Source organism: Sabethes cyaneus, chromosome 3 (genome assembly GCF_943734655.1).
Source record: "Sabethes cyaneus chromosome 3, idSabCyanKW18_F2, whole genome shotgun sequence".
In the NCBI taxonomy this organism is placed as follows: domain Eukaryota; kingdom Metazoa; phylum Arthropoda; class Insecta; order Diptera; family Culicidae; genus Sabethes; species Sabethes cyaneus.
In genome coordinates this window covers 184,131,927-184,151,737 of record NC_071355.1, presented here as the reverse complement: position 1 = coordinate 184,151,737, position 19,811 = coordinate 184,131,927, and the positions used below count along the sequence as shown (strand labels likewise).

At 37.4% G+C, this 19,811-nt stretch overlaps 1 protein-coding gene across 1 annotated transcript in view; it reads right to left on the bottom strand.

The window, feature by feature from the left end:
- Positions 1–232: 232 nt before the first annotated feature.
- LOC128741787 (uncharacterized protein DDB_G0283357) overlaps positions 233–19,811 on the bottom strand; it is a 117,835-nt gene continuing 98,256 nt past the window's right edge. The window contains exons 4-7 of the mRNA XM_053837831.1: positions 9,996–10,659; positions 8,938–9,153; positions 3,184–3,476; positions 233–3,102 (exon numbers count right to left, since the gene is read on the bottom strand). Coding sequence (XP_053693806.1) covers positions 3,052–3,102; positions 3,184–3,476; positions 8,938–9,153; positions 9,996–10,659 — 1,224 coding nt within the window. The 3' untranslated portion in view covers positions 233–3,051. The remainder of the gene's footprint in view (positions 3,103–3,183; positions 3,477–8,937; positions 9,154–9,995; positions 10,660–19,811) is intronic.

Sequence of the window (19,811 nt, the reverse complement as noted above, 5' to 3'; positions counted from 1 at the left end):
TGTCAGATTTTTTTTGTATTTGTTATTTAAACTAATAATTTTGGTAGTTTAATATATTTCCAGATAGCGGAATACAGCGCTACATCCTTAACCAATTGTATTATCCTAACAGGTATTATCCCAAATACAGCTGATTAGGTCAAGGGATCCTACAAATTTAAAAATCACACAAATTTGGAGTACTGAAAGAAAAACATCATATTGTTATAAATATTAAATATTAACTTTTCTTTATTTAGGACTTTTGATACATTTTATAGTTATGATTTAAACTTTACATACGTAGTAGTTGGTGGTTCTTCACCCTTATTTTAATACAACAAACGTCATTATATCTGCAGATGTATTTTTGTTCTTCAGATTAATAACACATCATGAAACATTCGGCATACGTTCTACACCGCTTAATCACTTGATCATTCGATTTCTTTATTTTGTCATTTCGTATCGATATCTATAAACAAACTATTTTTTACTGATGCACGTTACTCGTTTCTATTTAGAGTTACTTTTAAAGATGAGAAAAGGAGTATATTTCAAGCAATTAGGTTCTCGGCGAATTTGAGTCACAGGGTAAATTACGGTTTTTGGATTAGGCCTTCGAAGGTATAAATAATACATCTGAAAGCTATGACTAAAAGATGTATTCAACCGTAATGAACTAAAAAATATCAAAAAGCTTAATTTTGCTAAAAAAAAGTTTATATGACTTGCTTGAATATAAAATCTCAGATTTTTTGTTCAATAGTTTTAGCTTGTTACAAAAATAACTTGAAAGACGCTGGATTCCCACTCTACTAAGGTATTCTATATTGGGGATGAACAAAGGCATTCTAGCATAAACTTCTCATGAATAGGTAGGTTATTTATAAACATTAAACCTTGGATGTGTAAAAGTCTGCATGCAACCGCTGATCAACTGTATTTAAACTTCTGTATATTCGCTACGCTACAACGTTCTTAGTTTTATAAAAAAAATTGTTCCAATTTTTTTTGTCTTGTAAGGCCACAAAAGCATTTTTACTTTGAATAAAAGTTGAACTTTTACAACAATCTAACTCGGTATAGTTATTACTTATAAACTTCTGTCACACAGCTACCCTCTAACGATGGCAAAATCTAGCGGCATTACGTGAAACTCTTGAGCGTTGAGTACCCTTCGCATTGGTAGATAAGTTCTGCTGGATAAATATTTTCTGGGTAAATGTGAAAAAACTTTTTTAAACGCGCTTAGTAAAGTTCCTCTAGGATGACGCTGATGATACTGGGTGTAGATTCAAAAATTCCACTCCTACCAGTTTCGCACCTGATCGGAATAATCTTGCTTGTGCTGGTGTGGATGATATAACTAGCGATCAATGAACTGGAATTGATTGAATAGTCCGAGATACCTACGGCACAAACGGTTTTTCTTTTTGCAATTCGTATTTAGCAACTTGAAACGTGTATGTATTTCGATAAACCTTAGCTCGTGATGAGCTCTTAAATTTTGTAACTTCAAACACGAATAAAATGATCGTTTACCCTCACCCACCATCTAAGTAGTTTACTTAACTCGTTTGCCTAATAAAACTTTTTGTGGAACTATACAATCCTCGGTTTTGTTGCAGGCGTGTTTATGGCGATAAGTTGTTAAATATTGTTCTCTATTTTGGGTTCTACTACTTATGACTTCATCGTTAAGAGTAACCTACAAATGAATTAAAGTATGTACAATTTTATTAGGAAAAAGACTGACAACTTGTGGCGTTGGAAATCCAATATACGAAACCCATTCCTAGAAACAAAAGCGATGCGTTAACTCAATGTAAATGCAATTTGAACTAGCAAATGGTTATTGAGTTACAGGTCGGTAAAACATGGTTATGATTAGAAAAAACAACAAGTATTCGCTGCGTTCAAGTGATTGCTAATTTTCTTTCAACAACGAAAATTGGTCACGCAAAGCTTTTTCGATACGGTAAATACGAATTCACCCAGACAAGACTCAGACAAGCCTGTTCTTTAAAATAATCTCTTTATCTGAGTCGATATATGATTGTTCCCGGAAACAAGTCCCAAATCATGGTAACGTATGATAGACGAAACGTACGAAACTCAAACTCTTTTTGAGTAAATTTATAACAACATTAGTTTTTATTCAACATAAAAACGCCTAAAAACCATAACTAAAACGAACAAAAAAGTTCAAAACAATTAATGTTGAAATTAGGAACAGGCTTATAACTAATTGTATTCCCATGAGAAAATACGAATTAAAGTTCAGTAATCTGAAAAGTTTTCTCATTCTTCTGAATTGGATCGTAGTTTTTCAACTACACACTCTGATGATGGAGGTGCAATAATTACCAAACCCCAACGGGTTTAAATTATTTCAATCCAAGGTATTAGATCTGTGCCCTCTACGTTTCCTTAACATTTCCTGCCATAGTCAGTCTAGATCCTTAAACGAACGCTTGATACGTATACGCGTAAGCAGGTGTGAAATAAAGCGGCAATTTTTTCTTTTCGTATAGTAAATTTGTGTAATGGAATTGATCACCTGATATTTCTGCGCATCAGTAATACTCATGAAACTAGGTGCCACTCGATTTGCCTAGTTTATCACCAAACACTAAACTCTCGCTTTTATCTCGTGAATTATTAGATCAAATTCATAACCTGGACCAATTGGTCCTTTAAGCTGGTTCTTTCCTCTACATGTGTAATTTAAAACTGAACCAAAAATATACAGATTTACAGCCGTATAAAATAACTAACTTTGCGCTGTTCTAAAACCAAATCCCCATCCACGTTAAAAAATTGTATCACTCGTGTACTGATGAAATCCTACTCTTCTGTTTTCAGTATAAATATACTCTTCCCTGTGGGCGCAAGCTATTGCTTTTTTCCTGCAATCGGAAAATAGCTTTGCGGATAAAACTTACATTGCGGCATGTACCTACTATCTCTAATACGTCGATCACTGAAATCTACACGCACAAACCGAGCTCGAGCTTTTTTAACCTAGAAACCAGAATAGATGCTGCTGGTGCGGATCTAGGTAGCTACTCATAAGAAGGGATTATTCGATTTGGACGAACCGGTCGTTGCTCCGGCGGCCTGCAAAACAAAAACAAGATGAATTTAATACACTGCTACTCCACTCCTGGCAGAAACAGAAACACAATTTACCATACTCACCACGAATGGATTGCCGAAGTGCCCGTTGAACTGAGGCACCACCTGGGCGCTGGAGCCGAAAGCAGTGGCCGCACTACTTACCGGCTGATGGAAGGCATTGGTGAAACCGACTCCGTTTCCGTTGAGCAGATGAGCTTGCGCAAATCCGTTCTGGTACGGTGATGTTCCGTAGAAACCGCTCGATATTGTTCCGCCGACCGGTGTTGATCCCGGGATCGACCAGTTGAGGCTCGGCTGCACCTGCGGCTGCTGCTGGAACGGATTTGCTGACTTGAAGGGATTCGCTGTGGGTGCTGCGGAAGAAAACACAGTATATAAGTGGTAGTATTTCGTACTTTTCGTCAAAACTTCAGGATGGCCATGCGATTGAAAACTTCTAATTACCGGTATTTTCCCAACTGTTTCCCGGTTTATATATAGTTTTACCGGTTGAACACTTTTCAACTGATCGAATTACTTCAAAATTGTATGGTTTCTTGATAAGCAGTTTCGAGAACTTAATAAAGCTAATTAATAAGATTAATATATTCAATGAAAAGAAAATGCGTTTCCTTCCAATAAACTAGATAGTCTAAACCAGGGAATGCCAATCTTACAAAACACTAGTCTAAATTAATCGATAGCCTTCAAAGATCTCCAATTGGTTATCTATAATAGCTCAATAAATCGGACCAATCAAATCAAATAGTGTCGACTAAGGCTTAAAAGTATATCAAAAAGGTCTATTTTCAAGTCCTTTTTCCTTTTTCTTAGGTTATCCAACTGGTCGCTTAATACCGTATAAAACTCAGCACTGGGCCTTTTTGTGATGTCAACAAAGTGTCAGGAAGACCTCAAACATCAGTTCTACCTGACGAGACAAGCAATGTCGCCCACTTGCGCAGACTCCACGAACTGACTCTAAGATCTCTCTGCCAAAGGCCGGAATATCATATTTTAAATATAATGATGATAATGGTGATGATGACGATGATGATGATAATGATCCAGCACAACCTGGACGTTCGCGGTAGTCGACAAAAGCTTTAAAATGTAGAGTCGCACCCGCCTCCCAACCCTCGAGATCAAAGAACTAGTAGTGCAGTGTTTATAACGGAAATCCGTCGTCAAACCCCGAAAAACGACCGATAGAAACGCTATTATTGTGAATTAAATGTAAATAGTATAAGAAGAATTGACATAATTTTCCCACCTGCTACCTAAGCACCTCTATTATCACCCGGAATCATTGTAGGGTGCTCCTTCGGCATCCAAACCGGATCTGGTATCCCGCTTACATCCCCTTACTAACCCTAAGCCCCCGGCCGACCCAATTAATCCGACATTTTTCGGAGATGAACTCCAGAAATATTCATCTATTAATTATCAGAGATCCCAGTACTGGCCTTATTCTTAAACGGAATAAAACCACTTTCTGAACAATGCAACAATTACATTTGGTAAATTTTTACCCCGAGTCCCACTTGAAATCACAAAAGTATTTTGACATATACCCACATTCAGAAGTAAACGTGACCGCTGTTCATTTACTGATTAGTTAAAAAGCCATACACCACGACAAGGTTCAGTTTTATCGTAGGCCAAAAAGGTAAATTTTCAAGTCCTATTTAAACCCAATTCATTTCGATATTTGGTCAGTAGGATTGTCGCATAAATAAAAACCATAAAGAAAATAAAGAAAACGCGAAAGAAAGTAAGGATAAACTGCACAAAAAAGTAGAAAAAACCGGATAAAATAAGGAAGTAAGGAAAACAAAAGGTGAAAATTCGGGAGCAGGAAAATAGAGAAACGAGAACAGAAAAAGAGAATTGTGAAACGGAACAAAAAAAAAACTTACAAAAACTGAAAACGAAAAAAACGCATCAAATGGAAAAAAATACAGAATGCGACAAACAAGGAGGAAAAGCAGGGCATAATAAGAGGAAGAACAGAACAGACGATAGCGAAAAACGGGATAGAAAGAGAGTTCAAAAGCAAAAAAAGATAAAAACTAGGACGGGTTTGAAAACGAAGAAAAACAGAAGAAAAAAGACAAAGAACGCAACAGAGGAAAGTCAGGATTCAGAAAATGGCACACGGGATAGAAAAAGAAGAAAAAAAGAACAGATAAAGAGGGCAGCGGAGAGAAAATAGAATTAATTCTGTCATGAAAAAAAAAAACGAAAGAAAAATAGAGAAAAGAGAGTGGAAAACATAAAAAATGAAAGAAAAAGTGTGAAAACAAGACAGGAAAGGAAATAAGAAACAAAAAATAAGAGAAACCAAATGGTAAAAGATGATAAACGAGGAGAAAAAGAGGGAAAACAAGAAAAGAAAGAGAATACGGGACAGAAAAAATGAGAAATCAAAAAGGAAAAGATGAATAGCAGGAGAAAAAAGAATATAAGAATATATAAATAAAACCAATATAGAAAACAAAAGGAAAAAGAATATAAGAATATATATATAAAACCAATGTAGAAAAACAGGTACCCGCAGACCCAAACGATATATAAAAGGAGAAAGATGGGACGAAAATCGAGAAAATGGGACAGAAGAAAAGGAAAAACAGACTGAAGAAACAGGTAAAACGAAATATAAAATAGAAAAACCAGAGAGAATAGGGAAAAAGGGAACCAAAAACAGAATAAATGTGACTGGAAAGACGAAAACATGAGGCATCAAAAAAAGTAACAACACAAGACGAACACGCAAAACGAGAACGAAAGAAGATAAAAAGACGAAAACTGTAAACGAAAAAACATGGAAAGTGAAGAAAACAAAAGGAGAAAATTTGGGAGTAGGAATGGAGAAACAGGAATACAGTAATGACCCGATTTTGTCACCCCCATGATGAATTTAGAGGTGACAAAAACGGGACAGTGACAAAATCGGGTATTTTTTCAATTTTTATGTTTTTGCAGATAACTTAGAACGAACTACATATATTTCATTCTGATTACTTTTAGGACCTTTCGCACTTCCTTCTACCTCTCTGTGGACATTTATCACCTGTGCTGTGAGGTCCCACAAGTATGAAAACACGCGTTTTTTAATTGCACCGAAATGGTTGATTATACTGGTTGACTATGTTTAGAGAAATTTCACAGCGTAAAAAGCTCTTTCTTATGGTATGAACGATTCTTTGATTAACCCCCCTAAAAGTAAGATATAAAATTTATTTTTCGAGCAGTAAGAGATAGAGTAAAACAATGTTCTACAAAATTTTTGAGAAGATTATTATAAAAAACTTTGCCAAAGAAAGTGACCTTCTAGCTATTATAGTTGTGGAGAAAAGAAACAACTTTTGTGGAAACTCCACAAAAATCAACACTTTCCTTTTCACAGTGTTTTAACACACTTGACATGTTTGAAAATGATTTTCAAACTAAGCTTTTGATAAATCAAAACCGTGACAAAATCGGGTAAAAAACGTGACAAAATCGGGGGTGACAAAATCGGGTCAAAAACGTGACAAAATCGGGGGTGACAAAATCGGGGAGTGACAAAATCGGGGAGTGACAAAATCGGGTTACCACTGTAGTAAAAAAAATGTGAAACAGGACAGAAAAAAATGAAAACGGAAGAAAACACGAATAAAACAAAAAAGAAAAACAGAACGCGACAAACAAGAAGGAAAAGCAGGTCATAATAAGAGGAAGAACGGAATAACCGATAGCGAAAAACGGTTTCTATCCGGAACCGAATGGACGATAGCGAAAAACGAAGTTAAAAAGCGAAAAGAGACGAAAACCGGGAGAGAAAGCGACGAAAAACGAGACAGGAAAAGAGGAAAAACGGAAGAAAAAAGGCAAAAGACGAAATAGAGGAAAATGAGGACTCAAGAAAAGGGTGAAAACGGGATAGAAAACGAAGAAAAAAAGATCAGAGAAAGAGGTACAGCGGACAAGAAATAAAATAAAAACTGGAAAAACGGACTAAAGAAAACAGTAAAACGGAATATAAAAAAGAAAAACCAGAGAAAATAGAGAAAAAGGAAGCCAAAAATAGAATAAACGTGAAATAAAAGACAGAAAAACAAACCTCAAACAAAGAAAAAAACCAGAGCAGACGAACACGCAAAACGAGAAGAAAAAGAGATTAAAAGAGTCAGAAAATGATGAAAATTTTAAACGAAAAAAGAAAGAAAAAAGAAGAGAAAAGTAGGAAAACGGAAAAGAATTTAAAAAAGTATGATGAAAAAGAGGACCGGAAATAAGAAAAAAATCATGGGACAGCAAAGGACAAAGAAACAGGAAACACGGGCCATAAAAAAAAAGAAAAAGAGAAAAAAGAGGAAAAACGGAAAGAAAGTGAAAGCAAAAACCAAGAAAACAAAAGAAAAAGAAAGCAAAAAACCAAACAAAAACTATAAAAAGGGGACTGGAAGAGAAAACATAAAACAGAACAAAGATAAAACGTGTGAGATAAGACGGAAAATGTCAATTCTTTTTTCAATTAAAATTTTGTGTCGAATTTCGCATCCATGTCTGGTTTAAAGTAAAACTTCAAGTTCAAATTAGTCCAAATTCAAGGCTAACTTCATATCCAATGACAAGTTCAATTGCATGTTAGATTTTAAGCCCAATTGAAGTCTAGTTTAATTAAAATTTTAGAGTAAACTTTAAGTCAAATTTAAACGCTGATTTTAAGTCCAATTTTAAGTACAATTTAAATTCCAATTTTTGGTCTAATTTCAAATATAATTCTAGGTCTAACCCTAGGTCTAACCCTAGGTCTAGGTCAACCGAGCTTAATTTCAAATCCAATTTCAAGTCAAATTCAATTCCAGTTCCAAACCAAAATTCAAGCCCAATTTCAAATAATAGCTTGCAGTTCTGTGTCAAGTACAATTTTATGTCTAATTCCAACTACGCAGTCTAAATACTCTAGATTTAAACCCAATTTCCAGTACAATAGGAAGTGATTTTCAGGCCCAAATTAGTACAAATTCAAGTCTTATTTAATGCCCTACATCAAGTCCGATTTCAAGTCCAATGAGATAACAGCATTGCTACAATGCCACCGTAAATAAAAAGCAAAACTTTATTCTGTAAAATTATAATAACTAGTTCCACAAATGTCCCGTATATGTCCCGACTGCACAGATACTATCCAATGAATCAAAATTAAGTCAAAGTGATCGAACCATCCCTGTTTACATCTCTCAACCCCTCGAAGATTCGGGTTCAAATCACAATCCCACAGAGTCACGAATGACCTGAACTGAAGTCAAGCTGAAGTAACTGGAACCCGATCAAATGAAAATAACAAATTTTTAACAGCAGTAGTTTTAAATAACAAACTTTTTATAACAAAATCTTCTTCGCGTTTTGTTATAAACTTGGTCTAGTTAGTTAAAATAACAAAAATTGTAACAAAAATTGCTCCAGGCATATCACAAATATATCAAATTATGATATCAAGATGAGTTAAAAAAACCAGCTTTTCGTCCTGCTTAAAAACCAAAATGTAGCTACGCGTGCTATAAGTAAAAGAATGAGCCAGTCTTCGTAAAACATTTTATGTGTCGCAAGTATTTTTACCATATTATAACAAATTTTGATAGAAATATCACTTGGAGCTACAGTTCTGTAAAGTTTTTGTTTGAATCATCTGATATTTTGATTAAAAAATGCAACTCTTCGATAAAACCTATCAGGCGGGGCTCCCGACCTTTTCTCGATTTTTCCCAGCTTTTAGTAGTGATTCCCAACTCTTTGTCAGTTTTCCCGATTTCTCGACTGAGTGACCACCCTGTAAACTGGACATACCTTGATGAACATCACTGGAGTGGTTTCCATTGAGCAGTCCGTTGCTGGTGCCATTTACGATGTGACTGTTGTTGTTGTTATTGTTATTCGTTTCGCATTCGAGTTTGATCTCTCGAAACTGATCATCCAGATCCTTCAACGCAGCATACCTATCTATGGACGGTGTAGAGGTGCTTTGAGCAGTCGTTGATTTTGAGCTGGCTGAAATGGGAACACCTGGAACGAATAGATTACTCAGTTAAGCAAGTAAGTAAAAGTATTTATGAGAATGTTAATAATTTCGAAACATCATAGGACGATTGGTTCTGTTTGGTTTGATATAAGCAAGGGATTGCATAAAATTATGGGACTCTAAGTCGGACTAAAACTGACTGCTACTAAAAAAACAATAAATATTTAAATTTCGATCTGAAATCAAAAGCAAAACATTGTACCAATAATTCCTACGTTTTAATGAGGAGGGAGTACATTTTTAGTTGATTTTTGTTTATTTAACGACATTGGAAAAATTTTGGAAATAGTTTTTGACCTAAAATTAAGACTATAAAGACTAAAAGAAAGACTATTTCTGTGTTCTCTTTTAGGCTGGAACTGGGATAAGCATAAGCAAACAGGTTTGATTTTACTCACAAAAACAAACCTATAAAACGATTGGTAGCTTGTTTAGGGACAAAAACTGCAAACTAAAACACGATGATCTACAAACAAGCACAACCTTTACTTTGTAAGAAATCATACTGGAAGAACGAAATACACGCTAATTGGTTTTGATGACATCAACAACGGTGTCTGATTGCTGCTGGCGGCGACAGGTAGGTAGCTAACAACAAAAATGTATTAACAATACGGTAAAACCTGCAATCAAATCAAACAAGTAGCAAATCCAACTACACAACATATACAAGGAAAGATAATAAACAAACGATTTGTATATAGGTAGGTATCGGGGATGCAACAAGCTAAGTAGTGTCGCAGTATGACTGCGGGACAAGCCAATAAACGAATGAAACGAACGGCATGCTAGCAAATGTACGCACGAATCAATCGCCATCACTTACTCCATCGATTCTGATTTGAGCAATGATGTTGCTGTTGCTGCTGCTGCTGCTGCTGCTGTTGATGATGTCTAACTAAACCTGTCGCTGTCGCCGCTGCGGGCTGACTTTGGGTGCACAACAGACTGCCCGCACTGCCAAACATGGTTTGCTGTTCGTTGGGAGGCCACTGGTTGAATTGATGCCAAAGATTCCATTGCACATTGTTGTTGTTACTGTTACTGTTATTGTTAGTGTTATTATTACTGGTGGAGCAGTTGAGACTAGTACTTCCATTGCCACCCCCAGAACCAGTGTAATTGTTCTGAAAGCAAATGTATCCGTTGGGTTGCATTTGAGTGGAGGTGCCATAGTACGGACCGATGCCGTAGGCGTTCGACTGGTACTCTCCGAAAGCCGCAGGGAAATGGGTGTTGTTATTAAAAACCGAGAGATCACTGCACCCACCGATGCCACCCGTACCAGGCCCTCCCACACCACTTGTGCCGTTGGAAGTATTGTTGCTGTTCAACAGACTGTAATTGTTGATGAATAGGTCGTTACTCATGCTGTTGACACTGGTGGTACTGCTGCTGCTGTTCGTAGTGCTGCTGTCGATGCTGTTGTTATTGTTATTGTTGTTGTTGTTGTTCAGGATGTTGCCATTACTGAAGAAGGAACCATTCAAGTGTTCTATTTTTAGCGATGAAGTTACAGTTATTCGTGATGACCAGATTACGAGAAAAAGGGCGGCATTTAAAAGAGGAATAGTTAAAAGAAAAGAAAAAGACTCTAGATAATTTTGTTACTGAACAATCAATGCATATAATTTGAAGTCAAGCGGATGTATTGATTTTTATCGAATTATTTCTCGAGTAGAAGTAGAAATATTGAAACACGTGTTTTAAGAACAGGACATGTTGTGAGTTCAGTGAAAGTCACTGGCATACCCAGCCCCACCTCCACCTAACCGTTGCTAAACCTTAGTTTATTATATGTGCATCTTACTTTTCTATACAATTTTGAAATATTTGAATTTATTTTGGAAAAATGTGTTCATAAAATTCAAGACGGGACAAAACGAACCCCTACGGATCAAGATGGGCGCCTGCTTATTAGCTTAAAATTACATTCCTATTCTTTAGAAAAGCTATACCGTGATATCGTGATAGTGAAGCTATAGTGATTCTGATCACTATAGACCATGTTACAAAGTTAACCTAACCTTACCCTAATGGTATATTTTCAAACAGCTTTTTGAAAGCTTTCTATTATTATGAATTGAAAATGCGTTGCCTAAAAATATTGCTTCAATTTCGTTTTATTCATTGAGAAGTCAATAAAATTAAAATGCTGATTGTATAAGACCATCATTTGATTGGGCCCGAATTTAATAATTGATTCGATAACGATCAGTGGCAAATAGTGTTCGAACGCGTAAGTTTGTAGTAGGCGCGTAAAAATTAGTTTTGATAAGAGTTTGGCGGAGTCAATACGTTGTGAAGCTATGTTGTTAACAAATAAAACCATTGCAAATTCACGACGTGCCTTTAATGCTTCGATATTTATAAGCTTGCAGCGGTCCTCATAAGACGGAAGAGGGAAAGTCGCCCAATGGATTGAGGATGAGGAATGAGGGAATACCCCCGTACGCGCATTATCAATTTCAAGGATATAATAGACCCATAAAACTGGTTTATTTCTGGCTGGATATAGACTTAAACTGATCATACGGCCAGGTTTCGGTTAAAACCATCATGTCGAGCTCTGCGTCATATATAGGAACGAACCGGTCGTTAACTTTCGACCGGAGTCCTCTGACATTCTGGTAATAGATGCTAATGCTGTACATGTGTACAGCAGTAATGACTTAAATGCATTATAGCACAATTTGTCATAAAAGGTTTCGTAGCCAACTGTTAGTGTACGGGAAGTGTACTGATGACTTTTGCAGTTTCTTCCAATCGAGATTCGAACATACAACGATTGGCTTGTTATACCGTCCCGTTTAGTGTCGTTACACCATATTTCACACGGAAAACGCGTATTCTGGGTAATAGATACTGCTACTGGCACATCACTGACTACTGGCACTTCATGCGAGTATTATATCTACTACAGTGGCGGCGATAAAACAGAACGTGGTGTCAGTATATTAATATTAACTAAAGAAATAAAGCATGTCGTTAAGTGGACGCCCATTAGTGAGTGGTTATACGCGTTGAAAATCAATGGTAAGTCCTTCAACTACACTCTGAGCAATGTGTACGCACCGAAGAACCGATGACGTGAAGGAGTTCTCGATAAAAAATTTCATCGTCACGAAAAAACCAGTGAGAGATTTTTAAATCATGAGTAACTAATGTGATTTTTTTCTAAAATTTGTATTATCTGAGCCCAATTCTAACTTGAACTGTTTGGCTCCGAACTCCAAATCATACTCATATGAGCAGATTGAATACTTAAGAATAATAATTATTCAACTATTGAATGAACAGCTACTGGAGGAGCAGGAGGATAGAGTTATCTGCACAATCTAGAAGGGGGGCAACAAGCGCGTGGCGATCACCCTTCCTAAAATGCCGTTTATAAAGTGCTTTCCCAAATTATATGTTGTCAACGCTCACTGATTATGAACAGGTTTGTCCTATTGTTCGGGTTTTCCAGCTGGTCCCTTACTAGCGTATGAAACTCTATTCTGGGCCCTTATGATTAGGATGATAGTGAGAGGAAAAATGATATATTGAATTTGTAAATGTGCTTTGTCATGGACATTTTGTACTACTTGAGTTGTAAAATGTAGTATAATGAAGGAGTGGAGATCTCGTCAGACATCCGCCTAACGCCCTCGATCATGCAGCCGCCATCAATTTTCCAGCACAAATAATCACAAATGAATCAATAGCAGATCTCGGACCATCAGTGGTTATCAACTTACCAGGGCTCGACACATAGAAACAACTTCATCTTCCATCTCCCTGGCATTTATGCACTATTTCAAGGTAGGTCTACAAAGTAAATTGAGCGCAGCACGACCTGGACGTTCACAGTAATCGACAGGAGCTTTAGGCCATATAGTCGCACCGCCTGCCAACCCCCGAGATCAAACAGGCGGCGATCCTCCAAAAAGTTCACGAGTACAGAGTTTCCGCTTTCCACGTAAAATTTATTCATTGATTTCAAAGCTGGATACGATTTCATCGATCGCAAAGAGCTATGGAATATCATGGACGAGAAAAGCTTTTCCGGAAGGCTGATTAAACTGATTAAGACTACCATCTTCTGGCTTGGTTGAATATTTTCGGTAAAATAATGGCTAAAACTACTAACCTCATGCAGAACTGTGTATTGGAGTGAGAGCATGTGCTTGGGCAGTAGCGTAACGATTGACAGTGATGATTTCGAGGTAGTGCACGGATTTGTCCTGCCTCTCAGTTGGCTTCGAGGTAGGGCGCTGGCCTAATAAGCCAGTCGTCGTATGTTCGAATCTCTGCTGGGAGAGGCTATTAGAGTCAATAGGATTGTAGCAACTGACCATGCAATTGTCCTGCACTCTAACACGGATTTGGCTACCTTTGTTCACTTGTGATAGCCGCCAATGATACGGTCCACGAGTTGCTGAGGCGTATTATCAGCAGAACTCGTGTTAACTATGGGCTTCAGAGGCAATTGCGGTCGGCGTGCTTGAGAGATAAGTGCTGAGAACAATCTTTGGTGGCGTACAGCAGATCGAAGTATGAAGGCGGAGGATGAACCATGAGCTCGGGTAGTTCTACGGCGAATCCAGTATTCAAAAGGTAGCTAAACTGCTGGTAGCTGGGCGGCTAAGATGGAAAGGGCATGTTGCAAGACTGCCTTAATACCTGATGGACCATGCAAAGAAGGTGTTTGCTGCAAATCACAACGAGCAAGATGGTTAGACGAGGCGAAGCAAGATTTAGCGGCGAGTACATGGTGTTCAAGGAATTGAAGAGCGGCAGCTTACCGCCCCGAGCTAATTTTTTTTTGTGCGAGTTGATGGGCTGCAGCGTATTGCTAATTGGTTCTCGGCCCGACTCGTGAGTTAACCATGCAAAATAAGCTGGCCGAACTAACCATAGCGGGTCAATTGAACGCCGTTCTTCGGACCAAGAGGACTCAAGTTGCCTGAATTAAGCTCGAGATTTTTGTCGGTGAATTGTCATGTCGCAGTCATCGTATCCAGTCGTCTCCTTTTTTGTCCGTGTCTGACTTCTGGCCCTTGCTTTCTTGATTTTTTATATGCGCATTACTATTTTAAGTTTAACCTTTCTACTGTGCATCATTCATTCCCCATAGTGTGATGATTCTGTTCACTCTTGTCCTATAATATTTACAAAAAACCGTAATACAAAAAATGTTGTAAAAACAAACCGCGTTAATTCAAAAACGGTCATAAAAAACCGTGTTAACTCCAAAATTGTCATAAGAACCCGCGATAATTCGAAAATCGTAAAAAAGTGTATAAAGAGGCTTGAGATGTAAGTATGAGACTAACCTAGATATTTGAAAATTATCTTGTAAAGCCAGTACAACGAAAATGAAGATCACATTTTTTTATAAATCTATACCTATAAAAAAGGATTTCTGTCTGTCTGTCTGTCCCTATGTTCCTTTTAGAATCGAAGACTACTGAACCGATCAGCGTGAAAATTTGCATGTAGGGACTACGGAAGGTTCTCTCGATGGCAAGAGACCCCTCCCCCCAATAAGAGGGGTGCTCCCATATAAATCTACGCGTATAAAAATGGATTTCTGTCTGCTCTATGTTCCTTATAGAATCGAAAACTACTGAACCGATCGGAGTGAAAATTTGCATGTAGGGGTTTTTGGTGCCAGGGAAGGTTCTTATGATGTTTAGAGATTCTTCCCCCCACTAAGAGGAGGTGCTCCCATACAAATCTATACCTATAAAAATAGATTTCTGTCTGTCTGCTCGAATGTTCCTTATAGAATCGATCGGCGTGAAAATTTGCATATAGGAGTTTTTGGGGCCAGGCAAGGTTCTTATGATGGTTAGAGACCCCTCCTCCCACTAAGAGGGAGGGGGCTCCCATACAAATGAAACACAAATTTCTGCATAACTCGAGAATTAATCAAGCAAATGGAACAAAATTTTACATGTGGGTCTTTTTGGAGACAGGAATTTTTTCTATGGTGAATTGAGACCCCTCCCCACTTTAAGAGGGGGGGCTCCTATACAAATGAAATACAAATTTCCTCATAACTCGATTACTAATTAATCAAATGGAACCATATTTGGCATGTGGGTGTTTTTGGAAGCATGATTTCTTTCTATGATGAATTGAGACCCCTCCCCTCTTTAAGAGGGGAATAATGACCCCTCTCCATTTTAAGAGGAGGGGCTTCCATACACATGACATACAAATTTCCTCATAACTCGAGAACTAATCAAGCAAATGGAACAAAATTTGACATGTGGGTGTTTTTGGAGACAAGAATGTTTTCTATGGTGAATTGAAGCCCCTCTCCGCTTCAGGAGGGGGGGGGGGGGTTCTATACAAATGAAATACAAATTTCCTTATAACTCAAGAACTAATTAATCAAATGGAATCATATTTGGCATGTGGGTGTTTTTGGAGGCATGAATTCTTTCTATGATGAATTAGGACCCCTCTACCTTTTTAAGAGGTGGGGCTCCCATATCAATGAAATACCTCATAAGTCGAAAAGTAACCAAGCAAATGGAACCAAATTTGGCATGTGGGGGTTTTGGAGGAAGGAATTTTTTTAATGATGATTTGAGACCCCTCACACCTGTGGTAGGAGGACTATCATACAAATAAAACAGAAATTTTTGCGTAACTCAAAAATTAATCGAACTCGAGAAATTTTAGACTCTTTCATAAAACATTAATCAATAAAAGACCACCAAAAATTATCAATAGTAACATTAGATAATTCAGCGCGACACTGAAAAAAATGCTCTTGAAAACTTTTTCGATTTTTTTACTGTGATAATTGCATCGGAAAAGGGACTAGCCGGTTTTCCATACAAAAAATGCATGCAATGCATTTGCAAAAAATTATGCAATGATTCAAACAAAGTACTTGACCTGGGGAGCATTTTTGCAAATTTTCACATCATGAGACGCCATCTTGAATCAGTAATGACGGCTAGAGTGAATTTCATTTTTCGCAGTTTACTCCGAAACCAATTATCATAAAAATCTGAAAAAAGTCACAGATGTAATGCTTACTGCAGGACATATTTCCATTGTTTTTTGGTTTAAGGACTTTCCCTAATTTTTTTTTCTTATTTTAAGACCAGCACAGATAAAGGCCATATGTCATCGAAGTTATTCGAAGGCTTTTAGAGAAGCAGTAAAGTTGGATTCGAATTGAGTTCGAATAATCGGCTCCTATTGTAGCTTGGTTCAATCCGCGGATCAAACAGTGCTGCAATCACGAGCAAAGCCATGGTATGTATCTTTTGAGCCCGTTGGGACACTAAGAATCCCAGAAAGGGACACAGACCAAATTGCTTTGAACCCCAGTTTGGGCTTGTATCAAGGAAGAAATAAACACCGATACCGACCGACGCTGCTTTGACAGTCGCGTAACGATTAGGGCTGTCTAACCGGTAGTACCGGTAGTACCGAAACCGGTAATACCGACCAATTTTTGGATACCGAAATACCGGTTTTGGAAAGGCAAAAAACCGGTATTTCCGGTATTTTCTAATATCTTGGTATTTTCTAATATCCTCCTTTCTAATTAGAACTATGTTTGATAGAAGATTGTACAACTTGTAGAAAAACAATTTGGTGTTAATGCTGACGATATTCCTCGACTACTAGCAATGAAGAGAGTGGAACTGTGGGTCAAATAATTATAGCTCTTGAACCCGTTTAAGGCACAGTAGAACATATTTGCTGTAAAAATCCTTCATTGCATGAGTCAGACGTTGCGTTTCAATTTATTTTTGAACAACCGGATATTTAAAAGCCACCAAATTATTGGAAGATCTCAAATAACGAATTTAGGAAACAAGATCAGGGCCCGGCAACGTCGCTTACAGCAGTAAATTGTCACTCAATAATGAAGTAATGAAGCATCACTTTCAACAGAAGCAGCGCCACTTCGTCAATGAATCGGTTTTCTCTTAATCATGACGACTGGCTTTAAAGTTTCATTTATATTTTTCTATCAAATATTCAGTAGAAGGCCAGAAACTTTGAATGCAATTGAATTTGAGTAACATTTCCTACAATTTAGCGCATATTCTAATTAATCTTCTCAACATCGACAAATCGTGCCTGACTGTCAGTCGTCGTCATTTGAAACAGTGATTAACTTCAGCAGAAGCTTGCTTGAAACGTGTTATTCAACAAATGAAACAAGTCGCTCCATTTATGAGGCAAGGTAAGAGAAAGTCAGCTTTATTTGTTTGTTTCGCCGATGCCGGGCCCAGATCAGGATACGGGGATCTTTGCGCTTTTTCGGGATGCTTGCCATCAAAGGATCTGCCAGAATAGAATTTGGAATGTATTTCAAGTCTTTCGAGTGATGCATTGATTAAACAAGCAGATGAAATCTCTAAGTCACTATCTGCTAATAGTGTGATTGATAATAGAGAAGAGAATGTATCTGTGACCGACGATGAAGCGGATGACGCTATGCAAGGGTTACGGTTTGGGGATGGATGAAAAATTTATGGAAAGACTAGGAGACCGGGGCATTTATTATGCTAGAAACTACAATAGCAGGATTTTTTAAATAGTTAAGAGGGTTTCCCTATTATAAATTTGAAAAAATGAATAGAAAATTCCTGATTAAGTGCATCAGACTTTCATCGAGCCGTTCGTCAGACTTCGATGAAAGCGGAAGTTTTTTCAATGGTTGGAAGAGGTGGCATCAAAATCCGTTCTAATAGGGGAAATAAATCGCTAAGCGTATTCTATCTGCTTAAATTCTACATTGCTAAGCAACAATACTGCAGCTAAAGTTTGAAAATAAAGTCATTTATTGAAAAACATCCACTTTCCTATTGATTTCGAAGAATCTGCCAATACCGGTATTTTACCGGTATTACCGGTATTTTCTACGCCAATACCGAAATACCGGTTTTCATCAAAAGCGCCCAATACCGACAGCCCTAGTAACGATCGACAGTGATCAGTTCGAGGCAGTTGACGAATTTGTCTACCTTGACTCACTACTGGTGATGACGGACAATCACACCAGCTGTGAGATTCCGTGGTCTATTATAGGCGGAAATCGCGGTATTTTTCTGCCAAACAGTGGTAATAAAAATACTTTCGGTGTCCGCGCTGTAATTAAGTGTTCGCTATAAGTCATTTCTTTTTGATAAATTTTACCCCGTCTCCTGGTCGAATCGAGCATAAACACAATATCAAATAAGACAACAACAAAAATGAAATGATTCACATAACATAAATTATCACATCCAAAACTATGAGATGCGCCATCAACCTCATATGATACGCTAAAAATAGAACGCGTTTAAATTAGTCATCAAATCAAATTCATCAAATTTATATTCATGATTAGTAAACAAGTGGTAAGTAGCAAGAATTATTCCGAATCTTAAAAGAGCAGAGTTATTCAGGAATCAAAACATTCAAAAATACTAAAACTGTGTTTCTGGGTTTACACAGAGATCGAGTTTTCGATCTAATGGAGGTCATTTCCTTAGATCCAGTATGTAATGATAGGTGCAACAAGTTACTGTGACGCCCAGGTTGGGAAAATTTGATTGCTAATAATAAAAAAGCGATGATGTTTCGTTTGCTAACAAGTTCCATCCATCCGGCGCGGCTAAATGATGCCACCATCGACTGACTGACTGACTGACTGACTGCTTGCGACGCGACGGCACGACGTAACACACTTAGCATTCTATTGCAAACTATTGCTGCACATAATCCCGACGAAACTAGTATCCATTAACTTTACTTCGCAATATTGAGGCAACGATTCATTTGCAGGTTGAAGATAAATCTGAACTCGGACGTGAAGAAGTCGCTTCATTTGATAATTTTCTGACATTTTATTTTATTTTGATTAACTGCGGTTGCAATCACTGTGTGTAACTGATTTAGATAATTTTTATGCTTTCAGTGTTATGAGCGAGTCCCGCTGAGACGGTATGTACCTGTGAGAAAAATGTGTTGAAACTTTGTGTTTATTTTTTATAGTCTTCGCCAAGCAAAAACAAAAATTATCAAGAAAGACGTGTGAAAAGTTTGATTAAAGTGGATTTGATATTCTTACAAATTTTATCAGCAAAAAAAAATATTGAGAACGAACAACACTTTATTTCAACTGTCCAAAGCACATCCGTTCACTGAATTTAACCTTCGAGCACAAAATATTGTAAGGAAAGCAAAATATTTCAATTCTCCACAGTAGACGCCAGCCTTTTAGCGTTTCTTACCGAAATCTGACTGAAAAATTATCGCAAAACGTTCAATAGAGCTTTCGACTACTAGGGGGGCCCTCTTGCTGTAAGGTGATTGACAGATTCAAACACCTTTCCCGTAAAAATGTTTTCATTTACAATAGTGAAGGAATATTGATTTTGCAGGAACATACAGACAGTTTGACAGTATAATTTATTTTTTATCAAACGACAAATTCAATAAACCACTCGATTGTGGGTAGATGCGATGTGGGTGATGGAAAATGGCATTGGTTGCACAAGTGCGATGAATTCCATTATTTACACGGACGGAGGCGCGTCGCGATTTCATATGACATCAGTAGAGTGAACAGTATGAACCAAAATACTGCACCTACGTGTACCAACAGCAAAATAGATAAAATAGTGTTTAATTT